Raw genomic sequence first — 19615 nt, forward strand, 5'->3', positions numbered from 1 at the left:
TTCTGGATACTCGTCTTGAAGAGAAAGCCAAAATTTGTCACAAGTTGGAGTCTTGAAATGCAAGTAATGATTTGTGAGACGACAGGTCGATAAAATCTTCCTTTTGCTCAATGGTAATTTTGGGGCACGAAGAAATTTCAAAAAGCAAGGGAAGGGGTTCACAAATGCAATACAAACTTTTTTTTCTGGAGATACATTATATCATTCGGAAAGATTCTTAATTAGCATTGTTAGGTGGGGGGCAATGATATCCCTAAATTGTAAAATGTCAATATTATTGCTATTAACAAAATCAGAAAAACAAGGGAATGTTTCAGTATTATTACGCTCCAATTCAATTTTCCGAAGATTAAGTTTCTTTTTGAAAGCTTCTAGGGTCCTGAGCTAGATATCATCATTCTTCTCTTTCTTGGTGATTCCCTTCTACTTTTGACACTCTCTCTCTCTCTCTCTCTCTCTCTGGAACTTTTTTTTTTCCTGGTGCAGCATAAGCCTCAGGCTTCCTTGCATCATATGGATATTAATAATAATAATAATAATAATAAAATAATAAATAATTTTATCACCGAGTATTAATATCTGTTCCCTGCCCTTGAAGACTTAAATTTAAATCATTACGTTTTTCAAATATATCAACAAGGAAACTAGGGTTTGCAAGCCATTTTTTTATTTACAAACAATTGAGCAAGGTTCTGATTTTTATCCGATAAAATCAATAAAACTTCATGTTTGAAGTCAAAAAGACGTTGCCACACTTTTACCACTGGACAACCACCTTACTTTCGTATATAAAAGAAGCGTTTCATAAGCAGATCCCATTTCATTATGAAAAATCTACTTTTTAAGCTTTCATTTTAACTTTGAATAAAGTTAATCACACTTACTGCATATTTCAAAACTTCATCCAATTCAGTTTGCATTTCCTTCACTACTAATGCTTCCCCATGTATAATACACGATTAAAAACTATTTGGAGCAATTTCCTTTTCTTTGCCTTTTAAATCTTTATTTTCTCCTGTTAATGCAGCCACACCATCAGTACAAATCGTAACACATTTGTTCCAAGTTAGATTATTTGTTTGAAAGAAATTATTTATAACATCAAAAATCTTCTGGCCCGTTGTTCTTCCTTCCAAAGCTTTGCAAAATAGAAAATTCTCCAAAAGATCTCCCTCGTAGCAGTATCTGACATATACAATACTTTAAGGATGGAAATATCTGTAGATTCATTTAACTTATTGCAAAAATTCGACTTTCTCTCAACCGATTTAATAAATGGAATTTTATGTTGTCCGTGATAACTGTAATAAGCCACGAGACTGTGTCTCTGAACAGAGGAATGGTTTTTAAATCATTGCTATGCTTTTCTCCATGCATAATTGAAATCATTTTTTTGCAGCAGGGAGAACAAGAGATTCAGCAATAGTATGTGATTTCAAATTTTTTCCTATTAAATATGAAACTTCCAACGATGCTCTTAAAGCTCTGCGAGGAACTGCCGTATGTTTCTTCATGAAACATTTCTGGCCTTATGTGGTGCTGGCGTATCTTTTGAAAAAGGATTCAGTTTTTTTTTCATTAGCTCTTAATGTTTCATATGTAAGTGTCTTCTTAATTTAACAGGTTTTATGCTTTTGTTAGCCTGTTTTTCATAGCATATTATGCACACAGGACATTGCTCATCATCAACAACACTGTAAGTGAAGCCATACTTCATAAATTCCTCTTGATATTTTCTATTCTTTTTGATTTGGAATGTGATGGCTCTCTACCAGAAATTGATAGTTGCACCTTGAAATAATGTCCAAATATTAACAATGATAATAATAATGAAACATGCAATGTAAAAAGTATCAGAAGAATGAAAAACACATCCAAGTTGATATGAAAGCACCGAATTACGAAGCAGAATAAAGCTGCGTGCAACAGACTTGCTATTTGCAGAACAATTTCTTTGTTATGTTTCAAATTATTTCAAGTATCTCACATGGTCAATAACTAAGTAGAGTATGTATAAATTCAGTGATAGATTTGGGTCAATTAATTCCAGTCCTGAGGTACTGGAATCTGCTAGTATTAACAATATGGGTCCATAGCCAGTGAGCAAATTAAGGCATATTCCCAACGCAGTAGGCAGTAGTGTTCATTCATATCACAGACTTAGTTTGAGTAGTAAGTTCTCTACACCTACAGTATCGAAAAAGTAATTTTAACAACAAGTTAACAGGTTTTGAGCTTTTATGTACACCAAAAATAAATTTATTTAAAAATTTCCGTGACCCCTTTAATTTATCCTACAACCCCTCTGGGGGTTGCGCACCACTGCTTTATACCTTCAGGGATATTCTATAACTAACTCTGCAGCACAGTAATGCCAAAATCAAAAGGTGATTTTTAAAAAATAATGCCTTTCAAACGAAAGTGAATTCATATATATTTATTGGCTTATTCATTTAACAATTCAAATTTCTAAATGAATATAGATTTTTCCTTTTAGAATATTTTCCATTAAATTAAATTAACCTGAGAGTAGACCTGTCAGGTGACGCATGAGAAAAGTTTTGCGCATATTTTTTTTTTTTTTTCTTTTTTTTTGTTTGAAGATTAATGACTACAACTTTCTCCACCTTACTAAATATAGACCTAGTTTTACTCAAGTTTTTTTTTTTGAAGTGATATTTTATATTTTTTTCAGAGTAATTGCATGAAAGAACTAGACAATATACTACACAAATACTATGTGCCAATATTTTTCAAGTCACAACACCAGCTCCTGCTTCCAACAAGTGATGCTCTCATTTTTCATTTCATACAAATGATTTCCTAGAGGAAATGAGCTTTATTAGCTTAATCCATTTCCTGGAAGTGGCATGATTAGTTTAATCCATTTTCTACAAGTAGCAACAAATAAACCCAATGGATTGAAGAAAAAAAAAAAATTAAGTGTCCATACCATTCTATTTCAAGGAAATGCACTAGTCAAACTTCATTCTAATCTATCTGAACTTCTAGATTTCTAAATAAAGCACAGTCTCGTCCTTGGGAAGAATATTTTAAGTCTGTCTCAGAATAATTACTTCATTGGAAAAACATGAGAATTGTGGGAAGGTTTGTTCTTTTGACACAACCATTCTTTTAATAATTTTTGTGAAGAGCACTTCAGCTGATAAAAAAGAATCTTTTTATCTGGTACCAAAAGGGTGGTACTATACCCAGTTTAGAGGAGAATGAAAAGGAGCTGGAGGCCAACTGTACAGTCTGATATGAAGTTTTCTAAACAGTGCAAAAAGGCTGCAAGGGTAGCTCATGGTGTCTTGTCAATGATATACAGGAATTTTGCAAGCAGGGATAAGGGGGTGATTGTCCCCTTGTACAAGGCAATGATTAGGCCACACATTGAGTACTGTATACAAGTCTGGAGGCCTCATTTTAGGGAAGATGTGGAGCTGCTGGAATGAATACAGAAAAGGGTGAGTTTATTGAATGGAACAAATTGTTGGTATTACCAAGAAAGGCTTAAGTTCTGTAAATTGCAGCTTCTGAAGACTAGGCCTGCAAAGTGATCTAATTGTTGTAGTGGATAGTCAGCAACAAACATTTTTTGAAGACCTAGACAAACATTTGGAGTTAATGAATGTGTGAAATGGGAAGGTTTTTTTTTTTTTTTTGCCGATGCCATATGCTTGCTTTCTTGCATCATATGCCTCTACTAATGCTATTGTTAAGTATGTCTAATCATTTTATATTTCATTTATTACATAAAATGATATTTTATTTATTTTTTTTTTCTTAAAATATATATTATGGATAATATCTTCAAAAATACGAAATAAAAACAACCTGCAAGCACAGCGGGCCCCTCCATTAGGCGAATCTAGGTGTCGCCTAGGGCACAAAGGTCCTAGGGGAGAATTCCAACAAAACGCAATTTTTTTTTTTTAGTGGTTAAAAAAAATTATTTAAATTAAATAAGGTAATTATTTTTCAATAAGGAAATAACATTAAATATTTTATCAAATATTAAGAATATATTTAAAAAAAAAAAAAGATTGATTTACAACATAATCCTCTTTATGGTTTTATGACATTATGAACTGAATACAACTGGGGCAGAAATTTTAAGTCTCGCCTAGGGCACACGAAACCCTTGCACCGGCTCTGAATGCAAGCATAATTACAAAGCAGAAATGTGTGTATAAAATTCAATTTTTGCATGCTGAATGATTTTATCAACTCTAAAATTTAAGTGCCTAATAGCTTCAAGTTTACATTTTATGACCAAAACTTTTTTCCCTTAATTTTAAGTAGAATTATCATTAGCAGAGGTATATGATGCAAGAAAGCAAGCTTATACAGCATCAGCAAAAAAAAAAAAAAAAAACCCACTTCCCATTTCACCCATTCATTTGCTTAAAAAGTTTGTCCAGTTCTTCCTTGAATTTATATAAGCTATAAGCTTCCACATTAACAGATGGAAGTTTGTTCCAGCAATCAGCCACCTGCTGGCTAAAGGAGCAAATTTCCACACAGCTATTCTACAATTATCTTTCCCCAATTTGAATTTATGCCCCCACAGTTGCGTAATCTGAGCAAGAGTCTCATTGCATTGAGCTTGCTCAAACTATTCAAGGCCTTATACACCTCAATCAGATCACCTAACAGGTGCCTAGTCTACAGATACCGCATGCAGATCTTAAGCCTTTCTTGGTAAGAGCAACCCTTTGTTCCCCACACCAATCTCATTGCCTTTCTCTGTACTCGTTCCAGCAACTCTACATCCTAAAATGAGGCCCCCAGATCTGTATATAGTACTCAAGGTGTGGCCTGACCATTGTCTTATACAAAGGGATAATCACCTCTTTAGCCCTGCTAGCAAAATTCCTGTATATCATTAACAAGATCCCAAGAGCTGTTGTGACGGCCTGTCTGCACTACTTAGAAAACTTCATATCTGACTGCACAGTTACCCACAGGTCTTTTTCATTCTCCACTACCCAAGTGCAGAACAACACAGCTGGTATGTTACTCTGGGGTTACTGATACCCATATGCCTTTTTGTTTGTTAGTTAAACTTCAGTTTCCACCTGTCAGCCCATCTGCCCAACTTTTCTAGATCCTATTGCAGTAGCATACTGTCATTAACATGAATTAATAAAAGTTGCTGCATGTTTCTGCATTCATAGTTAAATATAAGCAGAAGTACATGCACAAAACTAAAATTTCACACTCTTAACCATTGTCTGTACTTGAAAATGGAAGAGACTATTAATTTCATGTTTATATTTTATAGCTATAATCTTTTTCTCCTTCAGTAGAATTCATATATTTTTTTAATAACTTGTATAAAAAACACACAGCATTTATAAATATTTAATTTTCTTATTAAAAAAAAAAAAAATTTGTACAATAAAGTACAGAAATCATTTAGGAAAAGGTGATATACTGGTATGTTGCAAACAGACTTGGAAAAATTCAGAACTTTTCTCATAAGTTAAAAATAGAGTAGTCACCTGAGCCAGGAGTAGTGTGACCCCTGCTGTAACAAACTGGGGTGCAAAAACTGCCAGGTTGTGTGCTGAATGATTTAATAAACTGCAAAATTGAAGTGCATAATAGATTCCTATTTATATTTTATGGCTGTAACAATTTTTTTTAAAACAAAATTAATAAAAGTTAGTAATAGAATAGAATAGTGCCATACAATGCAAGGAAGCCATAGGCTTTTGCTGCATTGGCGAAAAAAAAAAAAAAAAATAGTAGATAAGAAAATACAAATTATTTGCTTCCGTCCTGATGTAGATAACTATCCAGCTGACTTTTGAATTTATTCAAACTGTCAGCCTCTACCTGTGAAGGCAACCTGTTCAAACAATCAACAACCAAGTTGTTAAAGAAAACTTTTACAATGTAGTCTAAAACCTCTTCCCTTAATTTTAATTTATGTCCCTAGTTCTGGAATTCTTTATAACAGTGAAAACTATGCATTCATGCATTTTACTAACCCCTCTCAGAGTCTTATAGACCTCAATCAGGTCACTTCTGAGGTGCCTGCTTGCCAAGCTCTGTAACCAATATTATCAGTCTTTCCTCATATGGTCACCCTTTTGCCAATCTCACCATTCAAGTTCCCTGTCTTTGGACCCTTTCAAGAAGCTCAATGTCTTTTTTCTGATGAGGTCTCAATACTTGAACACGGTATCACAAATATGGTCTTACAATTAGAGAAGTGCCAACGTATCACCTTGGTGATACGTTGGCACTTCTCTAATCCAAAGGAATCTCTACTGAGTCCAAAGATTCCTTCATAATTACCTTTGATGGTTCAATACACTCCGTGGTGGCTTCCCTCAAAATTACTGGGTATACGCCACAACTCCAGGAGCCTTACTTTGCCTTTATACTCACAAGTTTTTCTAATAAACAGTCATCTAATTTCAAAATCACTAATTTCATACGACTCAGCCTCACTCACACAGCCTCTTCTCAGCATGAAGGGTCTTTCTTCGGTAAAGAGAAATGCAAAGTACCTGTTCAATTCATTCGCAACATCAGCTGGGTTGTCTAAGACTTTCCCACAGTCAGTGCACAAGAGTCCAATCTGATTCACTTTTTCCTTCCTTGTATACACATATATGAAAAATTCCTTGTCCCTATTCTTTGCTGCATATTTCTATATCCATACATAATACATAAGCAGAAATATACAGTAAAATAATATACAGACATGTGCAATTTACCATAATTTTGCTTTATACCATTGCCTCTACTGGAAAATGAAAAGACTATTAATTTCATTTTTTTTATGGCTGTAACTTTTTTTTTCTGCCTTCAGTAGAATTCATTGTCTTTTTTAATAACATATAAAAAATGTGGCATTTTTAAATATTTCATTTTCTTATTAAAAAATAAAAACTTTAATAATTACAGAAGTCGATTAACAAATAATATATCGGTAAACTACAACAAAATTCCATATATAAAAAATAAAGCAGCACCATCTCTAATGCCTCAAATTGAGGCATGACTACTGCCGGATTAATTTGAAAATAACTGACTTTATTATAAATACATGGCTAACAAAACTATATACAAATAATCACGTCACACATAACAGCTTTCTCAATTTTCTTATGTGAATATGCAACAGAACTGATCACCAATGACCAATGTAACATTAATCCCAATGTCCAATGATGAGGTTTCTTCATCAGGTAAAAAATTATTTGGTTAAACCACAAAACTTTCACTGCTGGCATAAAATCCACCTCTCCACTCTACCCCTAGAAAACTAACTGCCACACACATCACAGACCTCTACCTGTTGAAAAAATCCTTAATCCTGAATCCTTAAGATACAGACGACTAACTTTTTTATAATATAAAAAAGAAATAATGAAGAGAGTGTGTACAACAACTAATCCGTGTGATGATAAAAGACTAAGGTTCTGAAATCAATACTGGTTTACAAAAGTAGACAGGAAGAAAACAAAAGTACATATTGAAAATTAACAGAAATTAAGTTAGAGATGTCTGTAGGATACTTAAACTACTATAAATTATAGAAAAATAATTTCAATCAAATCAAGTATTAACATAAGCAAACAGTAAATATATACACACATTTATACAAAAAAACAGAAAAAAAAATTTTTACAATCCCTCCCAAATAAAGAAAAGAAGTCATTTTTTTTTTTAAGAAAAACATAATGATTTGTAATAATAAAGTAAGACAAAAACTGAAATAATAACTATTATGCGGTTTTAATTTTTTTTTTTTACTTCAACCATTTCTAAAGAAGATAAAAATGCTGTACATTCAGCTTTCAATGAGGGAGAGGGAAAAAACTGAACATATGCTATTTTTTTTTGCTTTGGAAAGAATTACAATTAGCATAAATGTCCAATTATGTGTCCATAAATGTCCACCTTGCTTCATTTATATAATGCATAAATTCCATTGTACAATATCTGCACAGAAACACTAACTTAGAAGTGCTGAAGCTTTATAGAAAATATTAGCTCACTGGCTAATTTTTTAAATTCAAACAGGAATGATATGCAAAGGAAAGTTTGTTTTCTTTTTACTTCATTTATCAACCAGAAGAGAAACAACCATGCCATAACAGCAAAAAAATACCAACACCTGTTCAAAATTTTTACAAAGAGGTGACAATTAGACAAAGAAAGTGCAGGAAAAAAAAAAAAAAAAAACTTGTCTTGGATGACATCTACAATGAAATGATTAACCTCCCTACCTCTGGCGAACAGAAACCACTCAACTTCAGGAGATTATGGAAAGAAGAGTTGTCCATATTTGACGGAAAGCCACTACTATACTGGTCCTAAAGCAAATAAAAAATAAATAACTGTTATAACCGAGGAAATTATGATTTCCAACATGGTGTTATCAACTTTTTCTTCTAAATACAGAAATGTTAAAATTTATTTTTCGTTTATGTTGAAGTGCATTATCAGCACAAGCGAGTAGATAAAATATTTTAAAATTAAAATACACATTTACTCTGCTGTGCTTTAATTCATTATTCTGAAGAATACTGCTCTGATACATGGATGATTATTACAATTCAATACATAATATCCATACCACTGAAAGCCAAGCCAAGCCAAACCAAAAAAGGTATAACAAAATAATCATCTTCATTTAATTCCTCAGCAGGAACAATTAAGAGTTCATATTTTATGAAATTTAAAATGGATCAGAATATGTGCTATATTAAATTTCTGTTTCACAAGTTTCATAAAGAGACCAAAAAATTTTATAGGCTAAAAACGTAGGTAGATTTGATCCATGCACAGTGTTCAATCATCCTATTCAGACATGCAGTGATTTGCAAAGTAGTAGGGGTAGTACAAGGCTTGCTGGGAGTGCTTGTAATGCTATAATTTTGACAGCTGATGCTCACTGCAAGAGCATGGGACAATGTGAAAGTAATGGAGAACTACCAAATGGTTATACTGAGAGTATTAGAACTACAAAGAAATCCAACTAGAAAATGCCTGGGGAAAGCACTGCCATAATCAATTACTAGGATGTGTTTAGGATTACAAAAACGTTGAAAAACACACTCTTGCATGTTGTACAATAATAATACGAGTATAATTATTAAAAATGACAAGTTTGAAGTATTAGTTAAATCAACCAACATTGATACAATAGGAATATCAGAAACACGGTGCCTTTCTGATATACTGGATGCAAAATTTGAACGTGGTAAATACAAATGTATACAAGAAATATATAAATGACAGAAGAGGTAGTATGCTTTAATTGCAAAGCACATCAATTCAAGGAGTATATCCAGTAGATAAAAACTATCAAAATAAAGTCAGTCTGGCATTTCATAAGTGATGGAAAATCAAAAATTAGATTAGATTAGATTAGGATTATACTATTGATTAAATGAGGGTGATAAATGTAGCAAAAAATTATAAGATGGAATCAGCAAACAAATATGATGTATTTTATGGGGGACTTTTAATTTTCCATAGACAGTGCCAGAACTTGTGGGTAGAGCACTCTCTCACGGCACACTGTATTTCTGTTTGACAAAACAGATGAATGATTCTTTTCCACAGGTTAAACAGATATGCCATACAGGAGAGCAATATTCTTAACCTCATTTTTAACATGATTCAATTGATGGAGAATTTTTGCATTAAGGAATCATAATGTATTAATGTGAGACCTATCTAAGGAGTTAAATGGTGTCAGGGGAAAGGGTTTTAATTTTCTCAAGGAAAATTATGATGCATTTAAGCATTGTTTGAATTCTATTCAATTGGAGTAATTGATGAATATAAGAGTAAATAGGAACTCTTCAAAGTCATTTGGTGGCTATCCTTTTATACCTTTAAAATGTTATATTCTATACCTAAACCAAAGTGGATAACCACTGAGCTGTCGAAGTCAGTAACAGAAAAGGAAGTTCCATGGGATGAACAAAAATTATCAACAGACACTGAACAGCATAAGTATAAATTAAACTGTAATAAAGTTATTTAGGGAGCAAAATATGTTAAGGCAGACAATGAAAAGGAACTGCCAAGAAAAACAAAGGGCAATAACAGAAATAGAGAATATTGTGTGTCCGTGCACGAATGTGTATGGGTGTGGGTGTATATATATAACTAGAAAGAAGAAAGGGACTGAACCATACTGGTCCACTATTACAGGACAGCTTTAGTAACAACAGCAGCAGTGATTATCCTAAATGGATAGCTGAATAATTTTTTTTCAATTAAGATTTATAAGTGTCAAGTACTACTGGTCCAGATAACACTTACCAGACACTAGATTATGTGATCATTAAAAATGGATTAATACAGAAATTTCCATACTTATTGTGAAAAAGGTAAGGGCAGCTGCCAGCATCTATTCAGTGATATTAAAGATAGCAGATTCAGTGATATTAAAGGTAGCAGATTCAGTGATATTAAAGGTAGCAGACAGTTATGTTTCCAAGCCCCCTGTCTATTAGCAATGTCAGTCTTTGTAATCAGACAAAGTTCCAGCAGACTGAATATCCAATTTACCAGGATGAAATAGATAATTAACAGAACTGTAAATTAACCATTTTGGGAGGGAAAATTATGAAATCCATGTTTAAATATGCACTTAGGATCATCTGGACAGAAACAGAATTATACAAGAAACACAGCATGGGTTTGCTAAGAGGGAAATCTAATAAGATGAGGTCAGAAAAGAAATGGATGAAAAAATAAACTTCAGTACAGCATTTGCTACCATCCCTTATTTGAGAAGGTATTAATGGATAAAAGATTGGTTCAGTGAGGAACTAATTGCTCTGACTGTACAAGGATCCAAATGTTCCACTGGGTTCAGTGCTGTGTTTCTTGTTGCTTTCAACATTTGCAAGATATGCTGCATCAAGACCTATATAAATTATTCAGTTGGTCAAAAAAAAAAAAATGGCAGTTAAAAGTAAAATATCAGGAAATATAAGGTTCTACAATTGGGTAATAGTAATCCCAGACTTGAATGGCAACTAAGTTAGAGGGAGTTGACAAAACAACTTATGGGTAATTTTACAATTTGATCTGAGGTTCTCTCAATATCAATGGTATACACCAGCTGGCTTTGTATACTGTTCTGCTAGGAGCATATCACGTTTTCTCAATGATGGGAATTTTGCTAGTAGCAAAAAAGAGCTAATTATAACATTATATGAAGCCTTATTTACATTAGTTCAACCCTGAGTAAGGTAAAGAATTATTTATTATTAACCACATATAGAACCACACATTTATCAATATTTTAGATTAACTGCTGATCACACAAAGTTCAGTTTTAAAGACTAATGATCCCAAGAAATTCACTTGATAAACTTGCTTCACTCTGACCAGTCAGTTACATGTGTAATATATGGTTTGATTGTTTCCCACCAATATAATTCCCAATTTTCAGAACAATAAATGGACACCATAAGGGGGAAGTGGATCTGTTAGAAAAGGTGCAGCAAACAGCATCAAAATTACTAACTGATATAAAGAAGCATTCCTACAGAGAGAGAGAGAGAGAGAGAGAGACTGATGCACCCCCTCTCTCTCTCTCTAGGAATACTTTTGTGGGTTGTTAAGTTGTGAAAGCAAATGTCTGCACAGTGACTTGACTGAGGTATTTAAAGCTTTTGAAAGGCTTTAATAAATTAAATAATGGGTATATATTTTTTTTTCCTTTGCAGGTAGCACAAACTAGAGGACAAGCACTTTTAAATAGGAAGACTGGTTGTAGACTGTATATAAGAACATTCTCTTTGACCAAGGGTTTATTAATTGATGAAGAAAATTACTATCAAATTTTGTAGAACTGGAAAGCTTATAAAGATTTAAGGAAAGGCTGGACAGATATCTGGATAGAACCAGGTAAACTCCCGATACCCACTTTTTTTCAAGACTTATGCTGGGTAGGCTGAGGGTCCTTGCATCATTGCCTTTATTAATACTGATACACAGAGATGTCAGTTGTTAAAATGCAATTGACATCACAATGTGGAATGATTAGGTAACGCTACCCTTGTGCAGTCAATCATGTGGAAGCAGTCATGTGATAGTAATAAAGGTTCAGGAAACTGAAGCAAGCAGTGGGCAGACATACCTATCTAGGGATACCTATTTATTACATTTATAAACTGCATTGTTTTGGACTGGCTTGTATATACATGAGAGAAAACTGATGATATATACCAATTGCCATGATTAGTGACTACTAGATACAAAATGGCCCAGAGGAATCCATACGTCACCACCTGAGACTAGCTAACTAGAATTAAGAGTGTTAAGTCTTTTTATTCCTTTCAAAAAAAGCTTATAACATAAACATATTAATATAAGGTAGATGATTAAGTAAATGTACACATTTAAAATAAACTCAACTTTCACATTTTAACATCCCTGCCCTCTTTTTGACGAAAGTTTAAAATGTAATTATTGTAATAACAGTTGGCTTGGGAAAGCTCATCTTCATTAAGCAGGGGGGGGGGGGGGGCATAGCCACTGAGTTTCTATGGCAAGAATCCAAAAATTGAATGATGACCATTTACTGCAAAATAAAAAAAAATAAAAAAATAAACATAAACAGACCTAGTGGCAAAAGCAAATGTGACAACCAAGAACCTGCAGACACCAAGCCACTAAAATGCCACCACCACAAGTTAGAGCCTTCTGACATTATGATGGCCAGCTTGCTGATGTGATACTTAATAATAATAAAAAAAAGGGCATGATGGCCCAGTGGTTACAACACTGAACTACCAGCCTGATGAACCCAGGTTCGAGTCCCGCTTTGGCGGAAGAAAACACGTCTTGTTTCCTGATAGTATAATAATAGTAATAAATTAGAATAATAATAATCAAAAATAAATAAATAAAAACATCATGAGTCGCTTCAGCAGGCCTACCTTCCCCAAGGTTGAAGTGACGGCTGAGGTGGTTAGTGGCACCATCTGGTGTCACTCCCACCCAAGAACTACCACCACCACTGGATGTAAGCCAAAGCTAAACAGTTCCACCTCCATAGATGGATGATGTCGAATAGAAATAATAATCATTAACAAATAATAATCGCATTCAGACCTTAGGCAGACAGGTTGGTTCGAAAAGTCAGAGACAGTTTCCCGAGGATGGCAGTGGAGCAAGTGGTGCTGTCCCAGTATGGCTACTACAAGAAAAGGGCATGACCATTCATCTCAACCAACTGGAAGCGCTTCCTGCACAACTGCACTAGTAACCACACAGGGTGGAAGAAAATGCCAATGCATGAAGTGGAGCATCAAATGATTATACATTCATCATGAGAGCATACTACAAAATAACCAAGCTAGAGACCGACATGGCAATGTACAGGTTGAGGCTACATGCCAAATGGTTGGAACGATTCCCAGATATTCAGGTCACCGAACATCAGACCAGACAAGGACCATAGTGACAAAGAACCTGATAGCTCCTGCAATCTTGTAAAAAAAAATCAAGCAGAACATCGGCAATCAACTACAAAAAACAATACAGATAATATGGAACTAGAGGAGGAAGAGCAAGAAGAAATAGAACCCAGAGCAGCTGAAGTGGAAAGACACAAGGTCACGATATCCAGAATAGAAGACAAGTGGAAGAATGCCCTAACAGAATTCGAAGGAATGGATCCCACAAAGATCCATGTGATACCAAAGCAGAGACCCAAAAGAAATCTCAGACCACCTGAATTGACAAATAATACCACAACACCTTGACAACAATAGTGCAACACTGGAGTCCATTCACAAGGCAGTATACTGTGCTACCATAGCAGCCACTAGGATTAAAGAAAAATAAACAAGACACCAGGAGCAGAGGAAGCGAAACAGAAAGAACTGCCAGCTTAGGAAAGGAGACCAGCAGAAGATAGAAGAATTAAGAGTCAAGATAGGCCAACTGATCCATTATGAACAGGCTAATAGGAGTAAGAAATTGATTGGAAAAGTGAAGAGCATCCTTAAGAGAGACAGTGTCCACAACAAACCAAAGGCCAAAAATCAGAGAAGAGAATACTTAAACACACTACAGCAGAAGCTCCTCGCACTCAGCACAAGACAATGCCAATAAAGAGAGCTCCCAGAGGAAAATAAACTGAATCTTTGACAAAAATCAAAGGGCCTTCTACAGGAGTGTTTTTAGTTATTTTAATTGTAGACGGGGATGGAAATGGACCACCCGAGCAGATTTGGATTTTATTGGCGCATTAGCAACTAAGGCTATAATGACCCGAGCAGAAGACAATCAAGGAGTTCTGGGGCAACATGTGGAGTAGTGAAGACAGACATAAAACAGAGCCCCCTGGATAGAACTAGAATGGAGGAAAAACAAGGACGTACAAGAGATGAGAGTGTGGAAGATTCAGGAGGAAGAAGTACAATGGTCTATCAGGAACTCCCACAACTGGTGAACCCCAGGAACAGATGACATTCACAACTACTGGGACAAGAAGCTCACACAAAAGCACCCTAGCAGAGCAGTTCATCACATATCTGAAGGCTAAAGACCCAGAATCAAGAAACCCGGTGAAGTACAGGCCAATCACCTGTCTCCTAATGATGTACAAGATCCTGATCAGCTGCATAGCCAAGAAGATATCAGACCACATGGAAAGCCAAAGCATAATGGCCAAACAACAGGAAGGATGCAAGCAGATGAGCAAAGGATGCAAGGAGTAATTAACCATAGATGCCACAGTCATGGAGCAAGCCAACAAGAAGTGCTGAAACCTGTGCACAGCTTACATCGATTACTGCAAAGCCTTTGCCTGTGCCTCATATAGCTGGCTAACAGAGACGCTGAAGGTCGTCCATCCGACAGTGACAAACTTCCTAGAAGCAACTATGGCGAAATGGAGTACCACCATTAAGGTTGAGAACATCACAATCAGATCGATCCTCATCAGGAGAGGAATCTTTCAGGGAAATGCGCTAAACCCACTGTGGTTCTGTCTAGCACTCAACCCACTGTCCACCATGCTCAACAGCAGCAAGTATGAATATAACCTTGAAGGAAGGAAGGAAATACCTGTACACCCTCTCCCACCTGATGTACACAGATGACGTCAAGCTCTAAACAGCGACTGGAATTGAGTCTAGACAAATGCAAGACCCACGGATTTCATCAGGGGAAATTAGTCAGCTGAAACTACCAGCTGCAGACTAGTAAAGAGATCAAAGCCATGACAGAAGGAGAAACCTACAAATACCTGGTGATGATGCAGACAGCAGTTAGAGCACAAGGAAATAAAGGCCTGCCTGACTGAAAAATACCATCATATACTTAGAAGCTTGTTCAAAGCAATGCTGAATGGAGGGAACACAGTTAAAGCCAAAAACACCTCTGCCGTCCCAGTGCTAACATACCCCCTTCAGGATCATAGACTGGACTAACACCAGGATAGACGATATCATGAGAGAGAGATGACCAAGAGCTGCCAACACCACAGAAAGTCAGCTGTGAAGAGACTGACAATAGCTCAGAAAGAGGGAGGAAGGGGTCTGATAAACCTCATCGAGCAACAGAAAATATTGATAGCTAACCTGAGGGGTTACTTCCAGAAAAAAGAACTCTACCAGGCATAAGGAAGTTAAACAAGCAGCATAACCCACTCAACCTAAGCAAGGAGTCTCCTCCCACCCAGACAGCATAAATGAAGCTAGAAAGATCGGCACTCCATGGTAGACAATACAACGATAACATCAAGATCACATAGATAAAATGGCTTCCAATGCATGGCTCACACGTGAGATGCTCTTCCCCGAGACTGAAGGATTCATGCTTGTGATCCAAGACCAAGTAATTGACACCAGAAACTATAGAAAATAAATCACCAAGGAGCCTGGATTGTCAGGTGACATGTCAACAATGCCACCTAGACTCAAATGATCCAACACATCACCACAGGGTGCAAGGTAATCACCCAGATGGAGTACACTTGTAGCCAGGATATTACATCGGAAGCTAGAGAAAAAATACCAGTTGGTCAAAGAAAGTGTTCTGTATTACAAGTACAAACCCTAGGCAGTAACTACAGACCCCAACCACACAAGCTGTACTGGGGCCATGTCATAATAATGGACAAGACAATCCCACAACAACAGACTTGTTGACGAGAATAAAAAAGCTACCTATCTGACTGACATAGCAGTGCCCAACACTGGCAACCTACAGAAAACCCATGAGGAAAAGATCACAAAGTACATGAACACAAGACAGGAGGTCAAAGAAATGTGACATATGCAATGAGCATCCCGATTATCGTGTCGAGCACAGGTACCAAAGATCCTAAATAACAGCCTAGCAGCATAGGTTTCCCCGAGAACACCTGAGAGGAACTTCAGAAAGTTGCAATCCTGAACACCTGTAGGATAGTCACAGAGTTCCTCAACCAACAGTAACACCAGACATAAAACCACCCTGTGTACTTGGTAGAAGTATCCATCACGGGAATGGAACCCCCCAATCAGGGAGAAATAATATAAGAGCAATAATAATAAAATTAGAGGAAGCCACTCAGGAATCCCGCTGGCATCAAATAAAAACTTAGAAACAGCCATGAGGAAATATTACAATTGCAGAAATATTCTGAATATTTTATAAGAGTAGCATATAATGTGGACAAAATGATGTACAAGTTTGACAGATAATGGCAAGCAAAAAAAAGTACAAAATTAGAAGTTTGCCAAGATGTGGATGGAAAAAAAGAAAATTTATAAGTGAACTGTTCAAAAAAAAGTGTCTCTAGCATATGTGAAGGTAGGCAAGATTAATTAAGTAATGTGATATTTATCACTTGCTATGATTAGCAACTGTCAGATCCAAAATGGTGTAGGGCTTTTGTCAACCTGTATATTATGTCTGCGCACTGCATTATTATTATTATTAATAGCCATATGGTGCAAGGAAGCCTGAGGCTTATGCTGCACCAGGAAAAAAAAAAAAAAAGTGTGTACAGACAAAAGCACTTTAAACTGTTTCAAGTTATACAAACTGCAAAATCATTAATAAACTGCAAGTAGAGAATGAGAAATCTAGTAGCCTGTTAGAGGTCACTGTGATGTCAGATAAACCAAGCAAAATTATGTTGACCATATATAATTTGAACAGAAGGTTTTGAGAACCCAATTGAAAGAATGTTTGATTCAGTTGTGTTAAACCATAATACAGTAAAAAAGAGTGATTAATAAATACAGATTTTTTTTTTGTATGATTTTAAGCAATATTATTAAAACTGTGGGATATGTCAATACAGAATTGAGTTTGATAGGGAATGTAAGTTTAGAACATAACAAATGTCCTTGTTGAAATTTAGTTCAAGCAGAAACTAGAAGGAAACTTTGATACTGAGAGGGAAAAAAAAAAGACAGCTCACACTAATCAAGTCTCGCTGAGTGGGCCATATGAAAAACAAAACATGAATGCCCACTATTATGAGTATGGCCAAGAACAAAGAAGTACACAATAACAAGCATTAGTAATGTTCTCTTCAGTTTAATAACATAAAATATAGGAAACTTCTTTGGTTGTAATAAGTGAAGTATTTTTAAATATGATTCGCTACAATAAGTAATTATGCAGTAATTTTGCATCAAGGCAAAAACAATGTCTAATCAAACAGAATATGTTTGATTAAGATGTGCTACCATATTCAGCAAAAACAGTAAAGAATGTTAAACAAAAACTTTACTTGCCTTTCTGTATTTACCCTTGTGGGTTAATAGCTAACAATACTTATAATTTGGACACTGGATATTGCAGTTAAGAAACTGACCACTTAGAAATACAAAATACTTGAAAAAGTTCTATTAAAGCTTATTCAGATTACAATATGGAAACAGATATACATTGTGTAAATATTCGTATACAAAATACCACATTAATTATTTTAAGACATTAACTGTTGTAAAACATATGTCATGTCTCAACAGGCTTTGAGATCTGTCTACTGTGTCACGCATGCTGTTTAATCATTCAAACAATGTAAAACAACAGATGCTTCTCACTTTACATTGTATCATATAATGTTTCAAAGAGGTCGCATTGGGAATCTAAAAATAATTTTACCCTGCAGTCATATAACATTATACAATAGGTCATTAGGCTGCAGGATAAAATTATTTTTGGCATCAAATAGAGATAAAAAAAATTAGGAGAAAAAAGGAAAAAAAAATTACGCACAAACAAATCAGCTAAAAACTTTCATACAAAAAATAAGGATAGTGCTCTTATGAAAAAAAATCGCCCCCCCCCCCAATTGATCTGCACCTCTCAATACCTAATAATTTTTGCTAATTACAGACTTTTCTGCTAAGTGTTTTAAGTAATAAATAAAAAAATACAATTTTACATTTATAAATAAAGTTCATATTTATAAATAAATAAACAAACAAATGTTCATCTTTACATTACTGACATCACGAGGAGCTTGCTAGCATCCCTTGCTACCTGCACTAAACAGCTGGTACAACTTAGGTTGCAATTTCTAACAATAAAAGTAGAATTTAAACAATATATGCTTATCCTCATTTCTTACATTTAAATCAGTTGTTTAATTTGCGTTATGTTTTTTTCAAATCAAACAGCATGCCACTGACAAGAGCTGCACATGCCATTACTGGCAAATGGTTAATAGGTCAGCAGCCACCCCTTTTTCAGAGGAGGAGCTATATGACAGTTACAAAAAATATGGTAAATGCAAATGTCGAATAATATTTCAAATTAATATGGAATAGCTGTTTATAAACTCTAGAATCACAACTAAATACTCAAAGTATAGTTATATTCATATAAACTTTTACAATAGAAAATTTTAAATAATAATGGTATTATTGCAGTCAAAGTGCTTGCACACATATTCCTTATTTTTTAAGGCTGTAATTATCACTGGAACCCATTAAACAAAATTTTTCACTTGACATTTTTCAGTCTGCACTTCGAAACATAGCTTATGGCTCTCTGCCCATTGTGCCACGTCAGTTTGAAGTAAGCAGCCTGGGGAGCTCAAATATTACCTCCTACTGAAATTATTCTGCTTTTCTTCATAAATTAACAGAATTACTATTTATATCACTGATGAAGGTATGTAGTACATGTTTCATGGCCAGAATTGACAAGTTTTACTAGTGGGACTTGTTACATTGTTTCCCCACCCCTAAAAAATTCATAGCAGAAACTGATTTCCATATAAGTGGTTAAGTACACGGGTCAGATACCATAATAACAAAAATAAAAAAACTGATGATCCCACCGCCTAGATATCAGTTTTTATTTTAACGCTTGCAGTTGCGTTAAAATGAAGTTTCCAAAGGATACACTGAATGCAAGAATACAAATTTCAAGAATTTTTTACTACACTGCATTATAATCATAGCCAGCAAAACAAGGTAAGCCTGTTAAGCAAGGCATAGGGGCACCAATGTCTGGGAGTGGCAAAATTCAAAAATTTTATTATAATTATATTTAGTAAAAGTATCTCAAGGGCACCAAATACATTTCTGACTAGGAGTGCCAAAAACCCTAGTGCTGCACCTGATTAGAATGAAATTAATATAAGCTAAGTGATATA

General features: G+C 35.0%; 1 protein-coding gene across 2 annotated transcripts in view; it reads right to left on the reverse strand.

Annotated features, from left to right (window-relative positions):
* Positions 1 to 19615, reverse strand: part of LOC150089331 (CREB-regulated transcription coactivator 1-like) — a 507055-nt gene that overhangs the window by 364680 nt on the left and 122760 nt on the right. For both annotated transcript variants that reach the window (XM_090368506.1, XM_090368505.1), the window contains exon 3: positions 8256 to 8342. In XM_090368506.1, coding sequence (XP_090224632.1) covers positions 8256 to 8342 — 87 coding nt within the window. The remainder of the gene's footprint in view (positions 1 to 8255; positions 8343 to 19615) is intronic.

This window comes from Mastigoproctus giganteus, chromosome 2 (assembly GCF_048544385.1).
Source record: "Mastigoproctus giganteus isolate SK-2022 chromosome 2, ASM4854438v1, whole genome shotgun sequence".
In the NCBI taxonomy this organism is placed as follows: domain Eukaryota; kingdom Metazoa; phylum Arthropoda; class Arachnida; order Uropygi; family Thelyphonidae; genus Mastigoproctus; species Mastigoproctus giganteus.